Source organism: Mastigoproctus giganteus, chromosome 13, assembly GCF_048544385.1.
Source record: "Mastigoproctus giganteus isolate SK-2022 chromosome 13, ASM4854438v1, whole genome shotgun sequence".
Taxonomy (NCBI): Eukaryota; Metazoa; Arthropoda; class Arachnida; order Uropygi; family Thelyphonidae; genus Mastigoproctus; species Mastigoproctus giganteus.
This window is the reverse complement of record NC_143587.1, coordinates 61,317,916-61,344,191: the sequence shown is the minus strand read 5'-3', so window position 1 is coordinate 61,344,191 and position 26,276 is coordinate 61,317,916. Positions and strand designations below refer to the sequence as shown.

At 36.8% G+C, this 26,276-nt stretch overlaps 1 protein-coding gene across 3 annotated transcripts in view; it reads left to right on the top strand.

Annotated features, from left to right (window-relative positions):
* The window catches only part of LOC150076109 (lipoma-preferred partner-like), a 76,704-nt gene that overhangs the window by 26,344 nt on the left and 24,084 nt on the right, over positions 1-26,276 (top strand). For all 3 annotated transcript variants that reach the window (XM_090387467.1, XM_090387466.1, XM_090387468.1), the window contains exons 3-4: positions 4,952-5,047; positions 20,809-20,876. In XM_090387467.1, coding sequence (XP_090243593.1) covers positions 4,952-5,047; positions 20,809-20,876 — 164 coding nt within the window. The remainder of the gene's footprint in view (positions 1-4,951; positions 5,048-20,808; positions 20,877-26,276) is intronic.

Sequence of the window (26,276 nt, the reverse complement as noted above, 5' to 3'; positions counted from 1 at the left end):
GCTTTTTTTGGTGCAGTGGAATGGATTGAATGGATTGTTTTCTGGGTCATACTGGAACAGCTAACTTTCATCACAAGTAATTACACTACTCAGAAAGTCTGGATACTCTTCATTTGTTTCAAAACATCTTCACAAATTTGGAGTCTTCTCATTCTTTGATCTTCAAAATTTTTGGCACCATCTTGGCACACACTTTTGTTGTGCCTAAATTTTCAGTTAAAATTTGTCTAAATATTTCTTTGTCTATATTGAGTTCTGATGCAACCATTCTAATGCTTAAACGATGATTACTTCTAATCAGTGTCCTTACCTGGTCCACATTTTCATTGGTTTTCATGAATACTGGATGGCCTGGTCATTCATTGTCTTGTGCATTCTCTCCCTTCTAAAAATGAGATATCTTCCCCATAAACTTGACATAACAATTCATAACTTTCAGTTGGTGTTTTCTTTAGTTTGTTAAAAATTTGAAGTTGATTCATTGTTTGATGCTTTTGTCTGTCATTTTTCCAGCAAACTGCAAAAACACAAGGTAATGAAAACCTGTCTCACTGCAAAGCGATGAACACATAACATGACTTGGTAGACAACTAGGGAAAGGTTTAAAGTCAACCACTGTGCCTTTGTTTCACAGATGTTGCTTGGCGTGTAGTGGCTGCACAAGCAGTTTAATTATTTAATAGCCATGCCTCATATATCTTGATGGTTTTACTGCAATTTATCTAAAGATAAAGCTAATATGCTACTCTCCTTTTAATTCTGTTCTGGCAATGTTGGCAATAAATCCATATTGAATACATCTCCACTCATTGCATACTCTGTTGACAGAAAGCAATTAGAAAGACCATGAATATTTTTGATATTAGCAAGTGGTTACTTATAATATTTTTTCAGTTATTTTTAAAACCTGTTTAACATCTGTTCCTTTCTTTCAGTTCTTTATATCAATGATCTTCTATATTAAAACCAAAAAAGCAATATCAACTGGGGCTGCTATAAATTGCAGAAATCATCCTGAAAAACACATTTTAAAACCCATTAAATCTACCAAAAATAAGGTTTTAAAGGCAAAGTTAGATGAAAATGAAATCCAGAGACAAATTTTAACTGCCTCCTGGAGCATGGCATTCTATTATATGTAACTGATCACTGAATATATATCTCAGGTCACTGAATATATACGTACTTACTGTAGGTGTGAAACTTAAATAAGGCTTTTAGCCTAATAAATTTTGTCAAATTTTGGTTTTTTACTTTCTCTTAATAAAATATGGATATAGGTCCTTGTATACTTATGTTTTTAGCAAGCATTTCATTTTTTCACACCTTTTGGAGTCTCTCATCTTGTGAATTAAATGACTAATAGATTATCAGGTGCTGCATTTGTGGGAATCACAAGTCACAACATTCATCGAGGCGCCTCCGTAGCCAGGTGGGCAGGAGCAGCAGTGCGTAGCACACGCTTCTGGATTAGACCGGGGTTCAAGCCCGTCACTACCAAATATGGAGGATGCGGAAAGGTCATGGAATGACCACCGCATATCCCGGAGCAATATGGCATTAGTTGCTAATGCTCTTAAAAACCAAATAACAAACAAACAACATTCATCAAAATGGCATTCTGTTATAGGCACAACATTACAAATAAATGGCAATATGCTTCCTATTGGGAAGAGCCATTTCTTTGTAGCAGTAACAATGAAGGCAAAGGGAGGTCATTATATAACTGAAAAGTCTTTTGCCTTTTCATTTAACAAACTTTATTAATAAATTATAGATACAACACTCTTTATTGAAATAAAATTCATTAAAGCAATCATAACTTAATACCAAGGGAACTCAGTTTTCATTCAGTAAACTGAAATTTTAGTCAAATATTTCAAAGTTTTGTTTGCAACTTTACAGGGAATGGTAAAATTTTTATTTGAAAATTTTTGTTAAATGGTATTTGTACATACAGTTTTCAAAAATGATGGTCAATAATTTAAACATGAAAAGTACAAACTAAAATAAGCAAAAAAAAACCCCAGTGAACTTCAGGCCGCAAATGAATCATTTTTCAGATAATGCACATTTTCTGTTAACACTAACTATGGGAGCACTAGTTTAGCAAAAAGCTGTGAATCCTTTCTAAGGGTGGTTTTATTAAACATAAGATAATACATTTTTAATTTTTGGTTTCAACACCAGAGGATTTTACAGATGTTACATGTTACAGGATGTTACAAAACGTGTTCAAAATGCTGTCCTTGCATCCGTAAATTGTAGTTGCAAATCCTCTCAGGTATTCCTGGGTCATTTCTGATTTTCTGAAAGGCTCCTTCAACCTGATGCTGCAATTCCTCAACTGTGTTAAAATCAGAAGTGTACCCACCAAGCTTTTTACATGACCCCAAATACAAAAATCCATAGGATTTAAGTCTGGTGATCTGGGAGGCCACATTACAGGCCCACTTCTACCTATCCACCGTTGACCATACCTTCTAGTTAGATACTGAGTCACAACTCGAGCAAAATGTTCTGGTGCACTATCATGCATAAACCACATGTTCTGGCATTGCTGAAGTGGAACATTATCATCATCAAGGAGGTCTGGAAGAACATTCTGCAGTAACTGAAGGTACAGCTCTCCTGTTAGCCTGTTTGGCAGAAAGTGTGGTCCAATTAGACGGTCTCCTAGTAGTCTTCCCCAGACATTCAATGAGAAACGTTGCTGATGTCATGACTCATGAATTGCATTAAGATTTTTGTTGGACCAAATGTGAAAGTTATGAAAATTAAAAATACCATCACAAGTAAAACCCAGCTTCATCAGTGAACAAACCGTTGGTTAAAATTGGGGGTTCAGGGCACACTGTTGTTGCATCCACTGGCAGAAGTTCACTCTGGGGGGGGGGGGTAGTCTGTATTTCTGAGACCTTGTACACGCTGGATATGGTAGGGGTACAATAATTGGTGATGTAAAATTTGCCACACAGTGCTATGATTCAGTACATGCTCTTGCAGAGCAACCTTGTCGAAATTCCTGGATTTTGTTCTATTCTTTCTAACACCCTTTCCTCAACATCAGGTGTTATGCTTCTGGGCCTATCTGCTCGTACTCCACATGTGAAGCACCCATGTTCTCTAAGGCGTTGATGTATCCTGATTAATGTTTGCCTGTTGGGCTGCCTTCGGCGGGGAAATGTTTTTTGGTAGAAACGTACAGCTTCAAGTGCACTGCCGTTGGCTTTACCATACATGAAGTGCATGTCCGCATACTCTTCATTGATGTAACCTCTTTCCACGTTGACTATCCTTTGACAAGTACTAGTATGCCTGCTACTTCTCAGAGCATTGAGAGAGGGGAAATGGAGAGAATGAGCATAACCTAACATAACCTAAACAAACAAGTCAGTATTGGATCTCAACTCTGTACAGTTCACCTTGTCAGTGGTGGATCCCAACTAGAAATGTGCAATATCTCTAAAACGATTCACTTAAGGACCCATGTTTACTAGGCTTTTTTTGCATATTGTAGTCTGTACAATTCACCTTTAAATTATTGACCATCACTTTTGAAACACCCTGAATTTTACTCTATTGGATTTTGAAACATATTGGTGACACAGAAGGGAGAGTCTAGCAATCAGCAGAGTCTAGCAATGTTCATATTAAATGATATAGGTATATCCCACTTCCAGCGTTCTTCTGCGATTGCGATCCTTATATTCTTTCAGGGAGGTTGACTATTAGACTGTAAGCAACAAGATTAACTTATTCTATCATTTTTGCATAAATTGTATGCTTCCTAAAATTTGATTGTTAAAAAAAGTATTTCATTGTTCGATGCTTAATTTATTAAATCCTAAACTTTATTCCTGGCAATAAGCTTTCTCATTTATATCTTTACTTTAATTGTTTTTTTTTTCTTTTTCAAAAAGAATAAAAAAAAAAAGGAAAATTTACACTGGGATGATTTGATTTCATCTTTCAACAAATGATAAATATATACTGCTCTTATTAATCCATGTAACAAATTATAAAAAACTGTTACTAAACTAGTTAAAACACTTGTGATCGCTTACCTTGTCATAATACTCATGTGGCTAACTTGCAAAGCTTTCAGTAAATGGCAAGAAGTGTTCACACATCTCATTCAGCTGCATAATTTCATAATTAAAACTTTGTGTATTTAATTCTGGTTAATATAAACTTGACTATTCATATGACCTTTCAGATGATATATAATTTGTCTTTATAGATTAAAAAAATGAAAAAAAAAAAGAAAAAAGATGAAAAAACAGATATTCAATAATAGTTTTGATAATGCATAATAGGTTAAGAATTTTGTATTGCTCACATTTCAGCATTTTTCTTCCTTTTAGTTTTCATTTGTTTGTTGGCATCAGAAATTTTTTAGCTGTAATTTAGGTTCATTACATTGTCAATTCATTTAATAATATCATTTGCATCAAATCAGTTCCAGATGCTTCTTGGGAACTTGTTTTACGCAGGTTTGATGTTTTTGAAATTTTATTTTTAATTTTTATTTCTTAATTCCATCTTTAAGACTTTTATTTTCTATTTCTTAATTCCATCTTTAAGACTTTTATTTTCTGTTTCTTAGGTCCATTTTAATATTTTTAATTTTTACCTAATTTTGTGACAAAGAATATTATTTATGTGCCAATTGTAGTGTGAATTTGGTATATCCATTAATTTATAGTTTTGATCTAAAACTAGCTGAAAAAGATACATCCTTTATAGTTTGTAGCTCTTTTAGTTTATAATAATTTTTTGGTTTCTATTTAGAGAAATATTTGCATCCGAAGTCGAACATTTTCTAAAACTAGTATACATATAAGCAATTAAGACATGCTGGAAATTTAAAATTGGCACAGTGATGAATTGTTTAAATTAATGCCTATTACCAATAATGGCTCTAATTATAATTGTATTTTTATTCCAGGAATGTGTGTGAAATGTGGGAAAAAAGTTGTGGAAAGAGGCTGTCGAGCAATGGATCAGTTATTCCACTCAGAGTGTTTTGTTTGTACATGCTGCAGTAAGTTACCCTTTTTATTCGTAATATTCATAACTTTTTTTAAATAATTGGGAAATCAGTTTTTCTCATTCTGCTATTAAATCCCTGCTTTGCATTGTGATAACTATAAGCTCTTTATCAGGTCACTAGAAATTTTAAGACTCTTAAATGCCATCCAATTAAGCTCTTAAATGCTATCAAATAAAGTCATTAGCCGACCGGGCTAGCCAGGTGGGTAAAGTGCCTGCCTGGCAACTCAAAGGTCGCGGGTTCAAATCCTGCCTCGGGCTTGGATCACAGTATAATGCAAAAACTTTGGGAAGTGCATTATGGCCACAGAAGCCGATGCGCCAGCAACTAAAAACAACAACAACATCAAGTCATTACCTGAAATCTAACCTAGTTGGTGGCTATTAAATTCTTCCAAGTTCTGTTACATTAACTTTGCTAACAAATGTAAATATCTTCTCTTAAAACTATGTAATGGAACATATGAGGGACATTTCAAAACTTTTGTATATCCTTCATTTGTCCATCATTTCTGGCCCGGGTGCCAAGCGTTCCGTGGCCAGGCGATTTCAGTGCGTTCGTTAAAGCGATCCTTCTAAAGCGCTTTTGTCAGATATAGATTCTTTTTTCGTTCTAAATACTGTTTTCCTCATTTTCTATTAGAGTAGCTCTTTTGCACCACAGGAAGTAGGCAAAGGCCCAGAAAGGAAAGTCACCTTTCTGTTTCTTTTTCTTCTCTCATTAACACAACTGACAGCCGCTTGGTCACCTCGTGGCACTGCTCCTGCCTCCCCGTGGCTGGGCCGGAAACCTGGAAGGAAAAGTTATCCTTCTGGGGCCAAAAGGAGCAAATATGGAAACCGAAAATTTTCCACCTCTCAAGACTGTAAATCCTACTTCTATGGATTTGCAGCAAAATGACTCTGATAATCAAACCTGGAAGAGGATGAAAACAGATGTACCTCAAATGGAATATTCACCTTTCCTCATACTGCATTCGCTAACGAATCAGTCATTGGGTACTTTGTCTCCATTTTATATACAGAAATGTTTAGAAAGTGTAGCCGGATCACCAAAAATGGTAAGAAGACTGAAATCTGGCGACCTGTTAGTCAAAACCACCAACTGTAAACATTCTGAATCTCTTCTGAAACTTACATCGTTTGGTGGATTCCCTACTAAGGTATCTCCTCATGCTACCCTTAATAGCTCCAAAGGAGTCATTTCCGATTGGGATCTATTGAATGTCAAAGAGGAGGAGATTGTTCAAGAACTCCAAGACCAGAAAGTTACTGAAGCAAGACAAATAATGCTGAAGAAAGATGGAGAATTTGCTCCTACTCGTAGCATCATTCTCACTTTTTCTTCTGTAAATACCATCCATCTGATACTAAAAGTTCAGATGGATGGTTACAGAAATTTAAGACTTGTCATGGCCTGCCTTTCAAAAAAAGTGTGTGGTAAAGCGCCGCCATTGGATATTGATGCTACAAAGGAATGGAAGGAAACTCGTTTAAAAAATGTTTTGCTAACATATGACCACAATGACATCTTCAATGCTGATGAAACTGGACTCTTTTTTTTTAAATTGCTACTGGATAAAACACTTATATTTAAAGGCAAGAAATGTAGTTGCAGAAAAAAAGGCCAAACAATGGATTACCATTCTCCAAGCAGCAAATATGTCTGGCACACAAAAGCTTCCTCTTTTAATCATTGGGAAAGCCTTGATGCTTTAAACGTTTGAAAACATTATTCACTGGTTATCGAGCAAAACAAAAGGCATGGATAACATCAAAGATCTATGAAGAATGGATCAGAGACTTGGATTGCAGGACGAGCGAGAAGAATAGAAAATTTTGCTTTGTGGATTAGCATTAGTAGAGGCATATGATGCAAGAAAGCAAGCTTATGCAGAATCAGCCAAAAAAAAAAAAAAAAAAAAAAAAACCACTTCCACTTCACCCCTCTGTTCGTTCAAAATACCTGTCCAGCTGAGCCTTAAATTTATTTAGGCTATCAACTTCCACAATAAGGGATGGAAGTCTTCCACCAACCAACTACCCGCTGGCTAAAGGCAAATTTCCACACATCTATCCAACATCTGTCTTTCCTCAATCTGAATTTATGCCCTCTCAGGTGATTATTCTGAGCAAGAGAAGGAATCCCATTGGCATTGAGCATGCCAATGGGATTCAAGACTTCAGTTTACCATTCAAGACTTTATACACCTCTATCAGATCACCTCGCCGGTGCCTAGTCTCCAGACACTGTAATTTGCAAAACTTAAGCCTTTCTTTGTAAGAGCAACCCTTTGTTCCATTCACTAATCTTGTTGCCCTTCTCTGTATGTTCCAGCAGCTCTACATCCTTCTTGAAATGAGGCCTCCAGACCTGTATACAGACTCAAGGTGTGGCCTGACCATTGCCTTATACAAGGGAATAATCACCTCCTTATTACTGCTGGAAAAATTCCTGTATATCATTGACAAGACACCATGAGCTACTCTTGCAGCCCATCTGCACTGCTCAGAGAACTTCATATCTGCCTGCACAACCACCCCCAGGTCCCTTTCACTCTCTACCACTGTCAGTGTAGTACCACACAGTTGATACGTTGCTCTGGGGTTGCTGTTTTCCATATGTAGTACTTTACATTTGTCAATGTTAAACTTCATTTGCCACCTCTCAGCCCATCTGCCCAACATTTCCAAATCCTGTTGCAGCAGCATAGTGTCAGTAGTGTCCTTAACAACCCTGCCAACCTTTGTATCGTCTGCAAACTTGGACATTAAGCTTGATATACCATGATCAATATCATTTATAAATACAGAAAATGATAATGGACCCAACACTGAACCCTGAGGGACTCCACTAATAACATTAGTCCACGATGAGCAGTGTCCATTGATTACCACTCTCTATCTTCTCCCCCTCAGCTACCCCTTTATCCATAGCAGCAATTTGCCTCCAATGCCACACTGCTCCAATTTGTGCAGCAAATCCCATGTGCAACAGTATCAAAAGCCTTTCTAAGATCCAAATATATAATATCAAAGTTATTCCCTCCATCCAGTTCCTTTGTGACCACATCATAGTATCCAATCAGGTTGGTCAGGCAAGCCTTTCCCTTAACAAATGCCTGCTGTGTCCGAGCTAAAACTGAAGTCTTGTGTAGATGATCCTGCAGTGCTTCTTTAACCAGTGCTTCCATTAATTTTCCTGGAACAGAAGTTAAACTCACAGGTCTATAATTACTTTTGTCAGCCTTTGATCCTCCTTTGTGAATTGGGGTCACATTTGTACATCTCCAGTCTATAGGTACCTCCCCTGAGTCCAAGGAAGCTCTCATAATTATGGCTAAGGATTTGCTTACTTTCTTTGCTGCCTCCTTTAATATAACTGGATAGATCCCATCCACACCAGGTGCCTTTCTTGTGTTTATCTTCAACAGTTTCTCCTCCACTTTACTCTCAGTTATTACAAGATTATCTAGCTTACTGCCAGAGTTGAATACACCTCTGGCATTCCCTTCGCTGAATAACTCCTCATATGTGAATGTTGATGCAAACTATTCATTTAGTTTGTTAGCCACCTGATCAGGATCATCAACAGTTGAACCATCGATATCAAGTGGACTAATCTGATTCATCCCCTTCCTTGTAGAGTTTATAGAATTAAAGAACTCTTTGCTGTTATTCTTTGCATCCTTTACCAAAGATTTCTCATAATCTGCCTTCGCCTGCCTAACCTCCTTTGTAACTTGGTTACAGATCAACTTATATCTATCATAGGCTTCTGTGTCACATATTAATTTATATGTATCCCATGCATTTTTCTTCTCTTCCATATGGCTCATTAGTTCATCTGACATCCATTTAGGCCTAAACCTTGAACAATATTTCTTAGTTGGTATGTAAAGCCTAGTAGCTTCCAAGATAAGTTCTTTGAATATTTCCCATTTTGAATTTGCTGTTGGTAACATCATCAGTTGGTCCCACTGTATAGAATTTAAATACTGTCTCAGACCATCGTAGTTGCCTTTACGAAAGCAAAAACCCTTCCCTTTACCCCTGATGGTAGTTACCTCTTTGAGTAAGTCCCACTTCTGCACACTGTGATCACTGCCACCTAGTGGTTCCTTTATCTGCAGATTCTTAATGCATGAAGAATCACTACTGATAATCTAATCAAGAGTATTACTCCCTCTAGTTGCCTCCCGAACATGCTGATGTAGAAAACAATCATCCTATAAATCTACAAAAGCCTTGCTAGTGTGTGACTGACCAATCCACAAATTCCAGTCAGTATCTGGGAAATTAAAATCCCCCATTATAAGACTCTCTGATTTACTGGCCCACTCTATTTCTCTGCACGATTGCCCATTATACTCATCAGAGTCATTAGGCCTATAGCACACTCCTACTCTCAATTTTGATCCCCCAGTGCTTATGTCACACCAAACTGACCAAGCCAGTTTGGTGTGACATAACTCCAAAGGAAGTGAAGCCAGTCGACATCACTGTCCAGCGATGTCGACTGGCTTCACTTCCTTGGATTTTATGTGTTTGTTAACTAATAGCATAAACCCTCCTCCCTTCCTATCCGTTCTGTACACATTGTGCTCACCAAATTCCAGTTCTGCATTCCTTATATCTGTGTGGCACCACGTCATTGATATCCCAACAATATCTGCCTTTGATGTTTTGAGCAATACCTCAAATTCATCAAATGTATTTACCAAACTCCTAGCATTGGTGTACACGCAAGTATACATGCATCTGTTCCTATTCTTAGCTACCCTAACACAACCCATGTGTTTACTTGTACTGCAATGACTCCCAGAAGTCTCTGAAATATCCTGCATCTTGTTTACCAGGCTATTGCTCATTCCAATAGAAGCAGTGCAAGAATCACTTTCACCTCTGCCAGTGGCTACTGTTAATCTATTAATCCTTGTATCCCCCCCAGGCTAGCAGTTTCCGACCCACTTAACACTGCCTCGATACCATCAGCAAATATTCTTGCACCCTTTCTATTTAAGTGTATCCCATCCCTGTAGAAGCAGTCTCTCCTGTTAACAAGTACAGACCAGGCTGAAAAAAATTGTACCCCTTGAGCTTTGCACAATCTTTCCAGGGCCGAATTGATCCTCAAGGCTCTCATCAAATACTTCCTCCTATCGTTTCTGGGCAGAATTGCAGATACTTTCAAATTCAACCCTAATTCATGGCTTTTTTTCAACATGATATCCGCTCTACAACGTCATCAACCTTTGCCCCTGGCAGACATACCCTGGTCCTGTTCCTATTACATACCATGTTCTTTCAAGTTACATACCATGTTCTTTCATGTTACATACCATGTTACATTCTTTTTACATACCATGTTCCCCTTTTCCCTGACAATGGAGTCACCAACAACTACTAGTTCCTGTGGGACCAGTGTATTCTGCCTTGGGGGTTGCCAATGTGTTGTGTGATGACCAAGTGTAAGCTCTGGCATTGATGTGGGCAGCTGAGAGCTTAATGGGGCCCTCAATTTAGATCCTTCGAGGGCATCCACCCTGTCCTTCAAGCTCTCATATATGCCCATAACAACGCTGAGTTGTCGCCTGATTTCGTTACACTCTTTGCATCGCACACACAGACAAAGACATCCCCCATGGCAATATCATGTCCCGTACCTGATTGCTCCACAGACATCATGTAAGCAGTGCATTTTAAAAGGCTGTGATTCAGAGGGCAATTGCCCCCCTCAGTTCTTCCCTGAGCCACAGCACTCCCATTAGCTTGAGCCTTTTGCTTTTCTGCTCTGGTCTGAGTTATGATTTCGATTTAATTTCAATAAAATTTCAATTTCAGTACAAAATTATAACCCTAAACTTGTATCCCAACACAGTTATAACGCTATATATATTTTTCAGTATCGAGTATTATCTACGAGTTCCGTTTATATAACTTCCGTATCAAGTTATGTATTTATTATGTTACGTTTGTAATCTAAGTCATTATATGTATTTAGTTAAAAGTACAATTTAACTGACAACAAAGTTTAACAAAATTAATAGATTTTACTGATTAATTGACAATATTATTTTATATACTGTACTATACTAAGCTTAAGCTATCTAGTTCAGGATATAACGTTGTGTCATATAACAATGGCGGCAAGTTACGAACGGTAAATCTACGGACACTTAAGTATTAATTAACTTCCAAATCTCGCTGTCTCAATTCAGTATAAACTAAGGATCTTGACTATGTGTGTAAGCTACTTATAGAAAATAATTTAACATAACAATTGGTCAATAAAGCGGCTAAATATGGCTAAAAAACTTCTCATTCAGTGGAGCTGCAACTTGTAACACGTGGATTTGATACCCTTACCGATACTTTTATGCAATTACAAGGCCGAGTAAAGAATAAATACACCAAGTTAATCAGAAAATCACAAAATAATGCTATACTACTAAATTTAAATCAAAAGTTTTATAAAACAATAATTTAAAATCAATAAAACTGCACCCTTCATTGTCAAGTAAACAATCTACGTGCAATCACTGTCAAATACCTACCACAAAATATGACGTCAGTTCTTCAGACACTTGATCAAGGTGTAATTCAGTGTTTTAAAAAAAACTACCAAAGAATGCTATTAAATAAAATTGCGCTATGCCTTTAAGGCAAAATTCAATGCGAAATCGACATCCTGCAGGAAGTGTATTTATGTGTTTCAGCATGGGATGAATTTGATGAAAAAGGGATTGCCAACTGCTTCAAACCTGTTGGATTTACCACCTTGAATGATACAATGTGTGAAGTTTCGCATGCTTCTTCCTCTATTAATTGCAAAGAACAGTTCAATAATAGGGAAGAAATATTTGAGCATGTGCATCATCACCTAAACTTAAGCTTCAAAGATTACGCAGAAGTGGATGTGGATATTGAATGTTTCAGGATATGCACAAATGAAGAGGAACTCATTGCAGACATAATGGAATCTTCTGAAATTTGAAATGATGAAGATGAGGAACCTACTGTGGTTGAACAAGAAGTTTCAGCGAAAGATGCTCATCAAGGATTAGAACTTGTATGTTGATTTTTTTATAAAGTGCAGCCTAACTGTGAAAGTGAAATAACTGCTATCACACACCTTCATAAGTTTCTTATAAAACATGCTCTACCATTGAAACAGCATGTTTTGACAGATTATTTTAAAGTATGAAACAATTCTCTTTAGGTCTTGATAGGTATGTAGCAAAATTTACAATTTAATTGTAACCTTACTGCACTGTACAATCAATGCAAAATTTACAATCATAATTTTCTGTTTAATACTGTAGTACATATTATAAATTAGATTACACTATATTGTATTAGTAGAATTACATTAAATGTTCAAGCTTTTACTTGTTTTGTTGCTGATTTCATGGACGATCAATATAATGTCCTTCCGATATAACGACCATTTTCCTATTCCCCTAGGGGGCCATTATATAGAGCTTCAAATGTATTTTATATTTATGCCGCTTTGTTCTGGTTTCGCCCGCCAGCATGAATATATTACCCCCATTTGTTTTGCTTATTCTTTAAGGATCTTTAAACAGTTCAACCAAGCTATCCCTGAGGTGTTTAGAGTCCACACCTTTTAAGCCACTCCTTATTGGAACAACTTTTAGCACTTCTAACCAATCTAGTTGCTCCTCTTTGAACATCTTTCTAGAAATACTGTGTTGTTTTTTAGGTTAGGCTTGCTGACTGAATATAATATTCCCATGCTCTTTTCTCACAGTGTGGTAATGAAATGAATAACGTGGTCTCACCTTAGTTTTATTATGAGAAATAATAATATTCTTCTCTTTGATAGCAAAGGCCGTATGATTGTTGATAGTACACTTTGATCTTTCCTGAATACCTCTTTATGCTGTGAGGAGAACTTCATATCTGCTTGTCTTATAAACTCTAAATCTTAAGCATCTTATCATTGGCATTAACATTAGTTGAGACATATGATGCAAGAAAGCAAAAAAAAAAACACCCTTCTCATTTCAACCATCCGGTCACTCCATATGTTTGTCTAGTTCAGCCTTAAATTTATTTAAGCTATCAACTTCCACAACAAATGGAAGTCTGTTCCAGCAATCAACTACCCATTGGCTAAAGGCAAACTTCCACACATCTATTCTGCAATTGTCTTTCCTGAATTTGGATCTGTACTCCTTCAGGTTCGTAACTGAGCAAGCGGAAGAATCCCATCAGCATTGAGCCTGCTCAAACCATTTAAGACGTTATACACCTCAGTCAGATCACCTCGTAGATGCCTAGTCTCCAGACACTGCAATCTGCAGAACTTAAGCCTTTCTTGGTAAGAGCACTCCTTTGTTCCTCTCACCAGTCTTGGTGCCCTTCTTTGTACTCGTTTCTAGCAACTCTAAATCCTTCCTAAAATGGGTCTTCCTGATCTGTGCGCAGTACTCAAGGTGTGGCCTGACCATTGCCTTATACAAGGTGATAATCACCTCCTTATTCCTGCTAGCAACATTGCTTTATATCATTGACATGACCCCAGGACCTACTCTGGCAGCCTGTCTGCACTACTCAGAAAACTTCATATCTGACTGCACAATTACCCCCAGGTCTCTTTCATTCTCCACTACTCTGAGTGTAACACCAAACAGTTGGTACATTTCTCTGGGGTTACTGCTACAAATATGCAGTACTTTGCATTTGTCAATGTTAAACTTCAGTTGCCACTTCTCAGCCCATCTGCCTAACTTTTCTAGATCCTGTTGCTGTAGCATACTGTCTTTACTGTCATTAACAACTCTGCCCACCTTTGTATCATCTGAAAACTTCGACATTAAGTCTAATATCTCTTCATCAATATGATTGATAAATACACAAAACAATGGACCTAGCACCTAAACATGGGGGACTCCACTAATAACATTAGTCCATGAAGAGCAGTGTCCATTTATTACCACTCTCTGTCGTCTCCCACTCAACCATCCCTTTGTAGCAACGTGCCCTTAACGCCATACTACTCCAATTTGTACAGCAGTCTTCCATGTGCAATGATATCAAAAGCTTTCCTGAAATGATATCAAAATTATTTTTTGCATCCAGTTACTTTGTGACCACATTGTAGTATCCAATCAAATTGGTCTGACAAGATCTCCCCATTACAAACCCATGCTGTGTCTCAACTATTACTGCAATCTTATCTAGATGATCCTGCAACGCTTCTTTAACCAGTGACTCCATTATTTTCCCTGGAACAGAAGTTAAACTAACAGGTCTAAAATTATTTTTGTCACTCTTTGAGAACCCCCTTTGTGAATTGGGGCTACATTTGCACATCTCCAGTGCATGGGGACCTCCCCTGAATCTAAGGATGCTCTCATAATTATGGCTAAGGGTTTGCTTACTTCCCTTGCTGCCTCCTTCAATATAACTGGATAGATTCCATCCACCCCAGGTGCCTTTTTTATGTTTAACTTCAATAATTCCTCCTCCACTTTGCTCTCCGTTATTACGAAATCATTTAGCTCCATGTTAGAGTTCGGTAAACTTCTGTCCTCCCCTTCCTTACAGAATTCCTTATGTGTGAATCTAGATGCAAAATACTCATTTAGTTTGTTAGCTATCTGAGCAAGATCATCAATATTCGAACCATCAATGTCAAGTGGACCAATCTGATTCATCCCCTTCCTTCCTTCTAGAGTTTACATAAGTAGAGAAGTCTTTGTTGTTTTTCTTTGCATCCTTTGCCAAAGATTTCTTGTAATTAGCCTTCACTTGCCTAACCTCCTTTATGACATGATTACAGACTAGCTTATTTCTACCATAGGCTTCTGTGCCGCCTGATAATTTATATGCATCCCATGCATTCTTCTCTGCCACAAGCCTTATTAGTTTATCTGACATCCAATTAGGTCTAAATCTTGAACAGTATTTCTTGGTTGGTATAAAAAGCCTAGTAGCTTCCAAGACTAATTCCTTGAAGGCTTCCCATTTAGAATTCACTGTTCTTAACATCATCAGTTGATCCCACTGTATAGAATTTAAAAACTGTCTCAGACCGCCATAGTCACATTTGCGAAAGCAAAAACCTTTCCCTTTACCCCAGATGGTAGTTACATCTTTAAGTAAATTCCACATCAGTACACTGTGATCATTGTCACCTAGTGGTTTCTTTATCTGCAAATTCCTAATGCATGAATAATCACCACAGATAATCAGATCAAGAGCATTACTCCCTATGTTTGCCCTTCAAACATGTTGCTGTCGAAAACAATCCTCCAATAAATCCACAAAAATTGTGCAAATGACCAACCCACAAGTTGCAGTCAATATCTGGAAAGTTAAAATCCCCCATTAGAAGACATTCTGATTTACTGGCCCACTCTATTTCTCTGCACAATGAACAATTGTGCAGAGAAATACTACTGTTTTCTAAAGTAGTATGTTGAGAGAAGCAACAAGAGGAGGCAGTCCTCTTAACCTGATTAACAGCAGCGATTCTTCATGTATTAAGAATCTGCAGGTAACAGAACCACTGGCTACAGTTATCACAATGTACTGATGTGGGATTTATTTAGACATAACTACTGTTAAGAGTAAAGGAAAGGACTTTTGCTTTTGTAAGGGAGACTCAGAGGTCTCAGACAGTTTTTAAATTCCATGCAGTGTGACCATCTGGCGATGTTACCAACAGAAAATTCTAAATGAGAAACACATTCTAATAAGTAATCATAGAAGCTACTAGGCTTTTCATATCAACTAAGAAATACTGTTCAAGGTTTAAACCTAAATGGATGTCAGATGAATTGATGAGATTTGTTGCAGAGAAGAGAAATGTATAGGGTACATAAATTGTCAAGTGATACAGAAGCCTATGGTAGGTATAAACTAGTCTATAATCAAATCACAAAGGAAGTTGGGCAAGCTAAGACATTATGAGAAGTCTCTGGCAAAGAATGCAAAGAAAAACAACAAAGACTTTTTTACTTATTACCAGTAGAAGGAAAGGGTTGAATCACATTGGTCCATTGATGGTTGGTTTTAACTGTTGGTAATACTGCTGAGGTTACTGACAAACTAAATAAGTATTTTGCACTTAAACATTAAATGACATTTTAGAACTCACGTCACTGTTACTTGACGCCAAACAATTTAAATTTCAAAATAACATCTACGAACAAATTTTCGGCCTCCCCATGGGCCTCTGTATCTCTGTCCCTTTATCCGAAATCTACCTTGCTTCTATTGAAGAAAAAATACTCCAACTGTTTCCCCCATGGATTAAACTATATATGAGATACGCGGATGATGTCCTCTTAATAGGCAACAAAACCACTATCGATACTTTACTGAACACGTTTAATACAACACATGAGAGACTCAAATTTACCCTCGAAATAGAAACCGATAATAAAATTAATTTTCTAAACCTCACTATATACAAAATAGGTACATCTTTAGGCACAAAAATATTCAGAAAGAACACACATACAGGCAAATTCTGACATTACCACTCACACCATCCTCTATACATCAAAAAAGCAGTTCTATACAATCAGATATACAACGCTATCAAATATAGTCACACACAAACAGACCTGCCGGGCTAGCCGGGTGGGTAAAGTGCCTACCTAGCAACCCAAAGGTCGCGGGTTCGAATCCCGCCTTGGGCTTGGATCAAAGTACTGCAGAAACCTTGGGAGGTGTATTATGGCCACAGAAGCCGATGCGCCAACAACTATCAAATTAAAAAAAAAAAAAAAAAAACAGACCTATCTGTAGAATTGCAATACCTCACCAAAAAATTCATTGACAGGAAATACCCATTACAACTAATAAAAGAAACCATCACCAAAGTCCATAATAATACTAATAACCCAAGCAAAATTAATAACCATGTGAATAAGAATAAGATACACAAACCCCTTATCACCCTCCCATACCATCAATAATATGCTAGACGACTTCAACAGATTTTTTAAAAATACAGATATCAAATTAATATTTACACCTTATAACAAATTAAGTTCTAAATTCAATTCATACAAGACAACATACGGGTATGGGACACAAGATCATAATAACATTATATATTTAATTAGATGCCAATCAGATTGTCAAGCATGTTACACATGCAGTACAACAGCAAAATTCGGGACATCAAAAATTTCTAACACTCGTGCATATTACCACTTTAATAGCTTCAAATCTAATTTAGCAAGTACAGAACTAACACAACATGTTAAATCTTATAATCATAACCCACTCATCGATTCAGCGATCACAATAGTTAAACTAAATTCCAGTTATAAAATTCTTCAAAACGAAGCCCTCGTCATTGAGTGGTTTAAGCGCCACACATCACTTAACATGTTAAACAAAAAGATTCCCGCCAACTTCTCCCCTATTTGGAATTTTTAGCACATATTAAGTTTCCACGTGCACTGAAATACATTTCGGGAACCCAACCTGTATATAACACACTCGCGCGCTCTCCCCTCCCCACTATAGCTAACTGAAGACGATTTCGAAAGTCACTCGTGCACAGCTATTAGCTTTTATCTCACTTCATTTAATTTATTTTAATTAAACAACCATAGAATACAAGGTGCACTTTCCTTTCTTAGAAAAAATTTTAAAGCCCATAACTTAGTTTTTAAATTTATAATCCCCGTAAGTTACTAGAATCTCTTAACCACTATGCATGTGGCAAAACTTTCAACCAACTAAGCAGATTACTATGAGGTGAGTGCTGAAAAATTAGGCTAAGCTACATCCACGATCTAGTCATTACATCACAGCACATAAGGACTCCTTAAAATATCATCAGTATTTTGCATCTACATTCACACATGAGAAATTTTTTAGGGAAGGGGATGCCAGAAGTTTATCAAACTTGTTGAAGCTAAACATAAAAAAGGTGCCTCCATTGGATGGGATCTATCCAGTGTATAATTAAGGGATGCAGCAAAGGAGTTAAATCCTTTGCTGTAATTATGAATGCATCTTTGGATTCAAACAATGTCACTATGAACTGGAGATGTGTGGATGTATCCCCAGTTCACAAAGGGGGATCAAAAGGTGACATGAGTAATTACTGTATTTTGCATCTACATTCACACATGAGAAATTTTTTAGGGAAGGGGATGCCAGAAGTTTATCAAACTTGTTGAAGCTAAACATAAAAAAGGTGCCTCCATTGGATGGGATCTATCCAGTGTATAATTAAGGGATGCAGCAAAGGAGTTAAATCCTTTGCTGTAATTATGAATGCATCTTTGGATTCAAACAATGTCACTATGAACTGGAGATGTGTGGATGTATCCCCAGTTCACAAAGGGGGATCAAAAGGTGACATGAGTAATTACTGATCTGTTAGCCTAACTTCTGTTCCAGGGAAGATAATGGAGCCATTTGTTAAAAAAGTAATGCAGAACCATGTAGACAGAAGTGCAGTTATACTTCAATCACTTCATGCATTTGTTAAGGGAAGATCTTGTCTGATAAATTTGATTGGATGCTATGAGGCAGTAACAAAGGAACAGATGCAAAAAATCATTTTGATATCATATAATTGAATTTCAGGTAAGGCTTTCGATATTGTTGAACATGAAAGACAGCTGTACAAATTGGGGCAGTGTGTCATTAAGGGCAAGTTACTGCTATGGATGAAAGGTATGGTTGAGTGGCAAAAGACAGAGAGTGGTTATCAATTGACACTGCTCTTTATGGACTAATGTTATTAGTGTAGTGCCCCAGGGTTTGGTGTTGGGCCCATTGTTGCTTTCCATATTTATCAATGATATTGATGAAGGCATATCAGGCTTAATATCCAAGTTTGCAGATGATACAAAGGTCGGCAAGGTAGTTAATGGCAGTAATGATAGTATGCTACTGTAACAGGATCTAGAAAAGTTAGGTAGATGGGCTGAGAAATGGCAATTGTAGTTTAATATGGACAAATGCAAAGTACTGCATACGGATAGCAGTAGCCCCAGATAAACATACTAGCTGTGTGGCGCTACATACCTGGGATAATTGTGTAGTGAGATATGAAGTTCTCTGAGTAGTGCAGACAGGCTGCCTGCCAGAACAGCTTGTGGGATTTTATCACTGATATACAGGAACTTTGCCACCAAGAATAAGGAGGTGATTATCCTGCTGTACAAGGCAATTCTTAGGCTACATCTTGAGTACTGCATACAGATCTGCAGTGCTCAAGATGCAGCTGAAGCATTCATTTTAGGAAGGATGTAGATCTAATGGAACGGGTGCATAAAAGTGCAGTGAGATTGGTGAGGGGAACAGAAGGGTGATTTTATCAAGAAAGCTTCAGTTATGTAAATTCCAGCATCTGGAGACTAGGCACCTGTGAGGTGATGTGATTCTGATGTTTAAGGCTTTGAATGAATTGTGCAAGCTAAATGCTGATGGCATTCTTCCTCTTGCTCAGACTGCACATATCAAGGGGCATAAATTCAAATTGAGGATGGTTACAGGATAGATATGCAGAAGTTTGCCTTCAGCCAGTGGGTGGTTGATTGTTAGAACAAACTTCCATTTGTTGTTGTTGTGGAGGTGGGTAGTTTGAATCAATTCCATGAAGAGCTAGACAAATTATTAGATGGAATGGGCAGAGGTGATGTGGGAACATTTTTTTTTTTTTGGCTGATGCTTTATAAACTTGCTTTTTCTCGCATCATTTTCCACTAATACTATTTCTTTGATTTGTGTAAACAATAAATATTTAACATCACTTTTTTGAAATTCTTTGTAATTTATTATTAACCTTATGCTGGACTTCATAAAGAACTTTGTTAACAAATTACATGTACTTGTAAATCCAAATTGAATCTGTTAATTTTACTATCCAAACTGTCTAAATTTGTAAATCAGGAACCTAAGGATCTAGAGGTAAAACAGATGTCTTACTTCCCAGAAAAATCTGTTGCCAGTTCCTTCGATTTCCTAGTTTTAAAAATTTTTTTTTTTTATTTAATTAAATCTGAAGTATACACTTTTCCCCAAAATGACAGAATATGTTAGGAATACAGGACTTGAATTTACAGGACTTAAAAAAAGTGATAATGAAAGTTGTCGAACTTTTTTTCTTTTTTTTTTAACATTATTTGAATGGGAATTATGAAGAAGTTAATGATATGAGTATATATGAGTATATATAAATTGGGAAGTGCATGTAAGGTTTAAAACTTTAGTTCATATTTTTTACATTTTTCTTTAATTTATGGTTGGGATCAATCTCGTGTTAGATAATATTAGGATAGGATCTGTGATTAGAATCTGTGATAGGCTTAAATTGTGATGCTTGGGGAACTCTTCTGTAGCTATGTTAGACATACATGGGAATGTTTTCCGTGGTGAGCAATATGCTGTCATGTGAATTTTACAATTTAGAAACATGCACAACAAAGTTGTCTAAATAATTTTCAGGATAAAATTCTGCATGGAATTTGATTATCAGCAAACCATCCAATCATACAGCATGAATTTGATTGACATTGGTGACTGTGCTCATTTCTTGTTATTAGTGTAGTTAATCATTGCAGATAACAATGATATCAGTTATTTTCTGCTGTCATTATTGTTTTCCTTAAATCTGGTATATTAATTATATTTGGTGTACATAGTAGAGATCTTAAATTTAAAGAACAGCTAATAAAAATGTAAAAAAAAAAAAAAAAGAAAGAAAGAATTACTTATTTTAACCTATTTATTCTTTTTGTTCAGAAAAGGAACTGTATGGAAAGCCTTTTTATTCAATGGATGGTAAGCCATATTGTGAAGAAGATTATTTAGTAGGTATTCATTCTTTAAAAAATATATAAAATTGCATATTTTATATTAAATCAAGATGAAATAACAGAAAGAAATTTAGCCAAAAAAAAAAAAAAAAAAAATTTGCAAAATATTCTATATGTTTTAGCTGCCAATTGATAAGTATTATTTAATTTTTTTTTAAAGTGTATTGATTATTATATGTTTGTGGAAACATTAAACAAATAATTAAAAATGGATTTAGAATTTCTAAAAATACTATAAATTACTGGAAATTATTATGTAAATAGTAATAACATTTTAAATGTTTTTCTTTACACTTTAGTTAGCCTTGTATCATTATGCATTCACTTCCTTAAAAAATGCTAATTTTATGCACGTTTTTGATATTACATCTGCATGCCCAGAAACACAATGTCATAGCAGAAAATTAGAGGGCACCCCATAAAACTGATGATGTTTGATGGAAACAATTCAGGGCCCTTCTCTAGATGCCCTTCTCCACATTAGAGAGGTCTCAAATGTTTTGTTATTTTTCTATACACATGTAAATAAATATATTTATGAAACAAATTATATTTATTTATGGTCAAGCATGTTGGGTTTCCCCAACAAACTGTTTGAGAGCAAAAGACATTTATTGCTGATATTATTGGATAACAGTCACATAAAATAATAATTGTGCAAAAAATCATAACTAAATTATGACTATTTTCAAAAACTTTAAGGTAATAATATATTTGTTATTATTACCTTAAAGTCCGTGAAAAGAGTGAGGGATAAAAATGGCATAATGAGAGATGAAAGAAAGATGTGAGTAAACATATAAATAAATTTAATCAATAAAAGGAAAACAGAAAGCTGCACAGATATCTCACAGGATACAGAAAATCAAATATGATTGAGAAGTACTTCATTTGCATGTTTTTTAAAAGGTTGAAGTGGCATGAAGATGGCACTGTTGTGATCATCATGGATGACAGACTCTGTAGTAAGGAGTTGAAGGGACCAACTGGAATGTCAGAAGTAACACAATAATTAATTGTAAGACAAAGAAGGATTGTAAGAATGAAGTATTTCATATGTAAACAGAGCTTCATGATATGCCTTGCTTCCAGCTAGGAGTAGTAAGCCAAAATCTGTAAATAGTTGAAATGATGGCAGACTAAGTGGACATAAGAAAACAAGTATTTAACAAATTTACATTGAATATTTTCTAATTTGTTTATTAAATAGTTGAGATGGGAGACCAGATTAAGTCACAATAATCAAGAATGGGAAGGACTTATTGTTTGTAGAGACCAAGCGAATGTAGAAGAGAATGTATTTTGTGAACATTTTTATTTAGACCCATGGATTTTGAAGCATTTAGGGACTACTGACAAAGCTTGAAGGAATGTTAAGAATAAAATCTAAAATATATACATAATTCAACAGTGGACTTGAGCTTAGTTTATAGATTTACCATCAATGAAGTAATCAGAACCCGTTAAAGAATTTTGCTTAAGTCTCATACTGAATTTACAGTTGCATTTACAACAGCATTTACATTTAATGAAGTTCAAGATTATTGAGTCCTTGCATAACCAATCAAGCACCAGATCCAAGCAATGCTGTGTGTAGCAAAACACTTTAGCATTAGTAGAGGCATTTGATGCAAAAAAGCAAGCTTATGCAGCATCAGCCAAAAAAAAAAAAAAAAAAGTAACATAAATAAATAAAAATAACCACTTCCACTTCACCCTCCTGTTCGTTCGAAATACCTGTCCAGCTGAGCCTTAAACTTATTTAGGCTATCAACTTCCACGACAAGGGATGGAAGTCTGTTCCACCTACCAACCACCCGCTGGCTAAAGGCAAATTTCCGCACATCTATCCTACATCTGTCTTTCCTCAATTTGAATTTATGCCCTCTCAGGTGATTATTCTGAGCAAGAGGAAGAATCCCATCAGCATTGAGCATGCTCAAACCATTCAAGGCTTTGTACACCTCTATCAGATCACCTCGCTGGTGCCTAGTTTCCAGACACTGTAATTCACAAAACTTAAGCCTTTCTTCGTAAGAGCACCCCTTTGTCCCATTCACCAATCTAGTTGCCCTTCTCTGTACTCGTTCCAGCAGCTCTACATCCTTCCTGAAATGAGGCCTCCAGGCCTATATACAGTACTCTAGGTGTGGCCGGACCATTGCCTTATACAAGGGAATAATCACCTCCTTATCCCTGCTAGAAAAATTCCTATATATCATTGACAATACACCATGAGCTACTCTTGCAGCCCGTCTGCACTGCTCAGAGAACTTCATATCTGCCTGCACAACCACCCCCAGGTCCCTTTCACTCTCTACCACTGTCAGTGTAGTACCACACAGTTGATACGTTGCTCTGGGGTTGCTGTTTCCCATATGTAGTACTTTACATTTGTCAATGTTAAACTTCATTTGCCACCTCGAAGCCCATCTGCTCAACCTTTCCAAATCCTGTTGCAGCAGCATAGTGTCAGTAGTGTCCTTGACAACCCTGCCAACCTTCGTTTCGTCTGCAAACTTGGACATTAAGCCTGATATACCATCATCAATATCATTTATAAATACAGAAAACAATAAAGGACCCAACACTGAACCCTGAGGGACTCCACTAATAACATTAGTCCACGATGGGCAGTGTCCATTGATTACCACTCTCTGTCTTCTCCCCCTCAACCACCCCTTTATCCATAGCAGCAATTTGCCTCCAATGCCACACTGCTCCAATTTGTGCAGCAGTCTTCCATGTGCAACAGTATCAAAAGCCTTTCTAAGATCCAAGTATATAATATCAAAGTTATTCCCTGCATCCAGTTCTTTTGTGACTGCATCATAGTATCCAATCAAATTGGTCAGGCAAGACTTACCCTTAACAAAACCATGCTGTGTCCTAGCTATAACTGAAGTCTTGTCTAGATGATCCTGCAGTGCTTCTTTAACCAGTGCCTCCATTAATTTTCCGGGAACAGAAGTTAAACAGTCTATAATTACTTGTGTCAGCCTTTGATCCCCCTTTGTGAATTGGGGTCACATTTGCACATCTCCAGTCCATGGGTACCTCCCCTGAGTCCAAGGAAGCTCTCATAATTATGGCTAAGGGTTTGCTTACTTCCTTTGCTGCCTCCTTTAATATAACTGGATAGATTCCATCCACCCCAGGTGCCTTTCTTGTGTTTATCTTCAACAATTTCTCCTCCACTTTGCTCTCAGTTATTACAAGATTCTCTAGCTTACTGCTAGAGTTGAATACACCGCTGGCATTCCCCTCGCTGAATAACTCCTCATGTGTGAATGTCGATGCAAAATATTCATTTAGTTTGTTAGCTACCTGAGCAGGATCATCAACAGTTGACCCATCGATCTCAAGTGGACCAATCTGATTCATCCCCTTCCTTCTAGAGTTTACATAAGTAAAGAACTCTTTGCTGTTTTTCTTCGCATCCCTTGCCAAGGATCTCTCGTAATCTGCCTTCGCCTGCCTAACCTCCTTTGTAACTTGGTTACAGATCAACTTGTATCTATCATAGGCGTCTGTGTCACGTGTTAATTTGTATGTGTCCCTTGCATTTTTCTTCTCTGCCATATGCCTCATTAGTTCATCTGACATCCATTTAGGCCTAAACCTTGAACAATATTTCTTAGTTGGTATGTAAAGCCTAGTAGCTTCCAAGATAAGTTCTTTGAATGCTTCCCATTTTGAATTTGCTGTTGGCAATATCATCAGTTGATCCCACTGTATAGAATTTAAATACTGTCTCAGTCCACTTATCACTTGAAGTGATTTTTTAGGACATTGGCAAAGAGCTGGATTTTGACCTGAAAACAGTTGAATCATACAGTGATGTTACCTGTAAATCAGATGAGAAAGAAAGCATACAAGGAGGAACCTTGGTGAATAGAGGAATTAATTGAAAATGGAGCTGGGTTCCATTTAAAGCATTCTGATTAGATAAGGACGTGCAAAATGTAGTTGAAGAGTAAGGTATGATTCTAAAGGAATTTAATTTATGATTAGGATTTATTCTCTCGAGTGGCTCAGCTAAATCTAAGAAGTGAGCATCAGCTACTTTCCCCATGTAAGCACAGATGTCATGGGTGAAGATCACTAAGTTAGAAATTTTGGAACATTTCTATATGAATCTGAATTGAGAAATTGATAGAAAATTGTGAAGGTAAGCACTTAAGTTATTATATGCTGGTGATTCAGAGAGTAGCCATTATGTTGAGGATCGTAATTGGTCTATAGTTTTTTGGATTAATGGAAGATACACATTTATAGATTAAAATTAAAAGAACTTATTTGAGCAAAGATTGCTAGAAACTCTTAGTACAAATGAAGGTTAGCAAATTGTGAGGAAGGAATAAGAACATTATGTCATGCCTTAGAAAAGCACTCCTAATGATCAGAATCAGGAGTCTGGTTAGTTTCAAGTTTTAAAAATACAAAACAGTGATAGCTATTTCAGATATCCAGGTTAGGGTGAGAGAGGGATGTCATTTGTACTCCGGATTTATATATCAGGGTAGTAGGAATGGTGTTAATGAATAAACTGGCTTTGGCACAAGGCATGTTGACTGGATGATTGGAGTCCAGCAGTGCTGGAATACGGGACGACTTTTTTTTTGACTTGAGAAGTTGCCAGAAGGATTTAGTGTTAGGTTCATGGATGATACTAGTTTTTACAGAGTCAAAAAAGCATTTGTGTTGCATTTTGACTTACTCTGAAAAATAAGCGGAGGGTGATTTGTTAAAAATAAATGTACAATATGCAGCATTCTTTCTTCTGACGACAGATACATGGTAGCATGACAGGTCATAGGTATGGGATAACTGGGTGGGATGGGTTGAGGCTGTCAATGCACCAGTCTCAATGTGGATACTGTCTGCTTCCACATTTTTCATGTCTGCTAGTATTAGTAGTGCAAATGATGCAGAAAGAAAGTTTATACTGCATTAGCAAAAAAAAAACCCTTTCTCACATCACCTGTCCATCCCGTCCAACACTTTGTCTAGTTCTTTCTTGAATTTATGCAAAATATTCACTTCCACAACAACAGATGGAAGTTTGTTCCAATGATCAACCACCTGCTGGCTGAAGGCAAACTTCCTGCTATCTATCCTGCAACCATTGTTCCTAAATTCAAATTTATTCCCCCTTACCTGACATAGTCTGAGCAAGAGGAAGAATCACATCAGCACTGAACTTCCTCAATCCCTTAAAAGCCTTAAACACCTCAATCAGATAACCTTGCAGGTGCCTAGTCTTCAGACACAGAAGAGACAAAGGAGAGCCTGTTTCAACAGGGATGGGATGCTCTTAAATAGAAGGGATGCAAGAATATTTTATGATGCTATCAAGGCAGTGATAGGTGACTTGGAAAAGTACTAGCTATT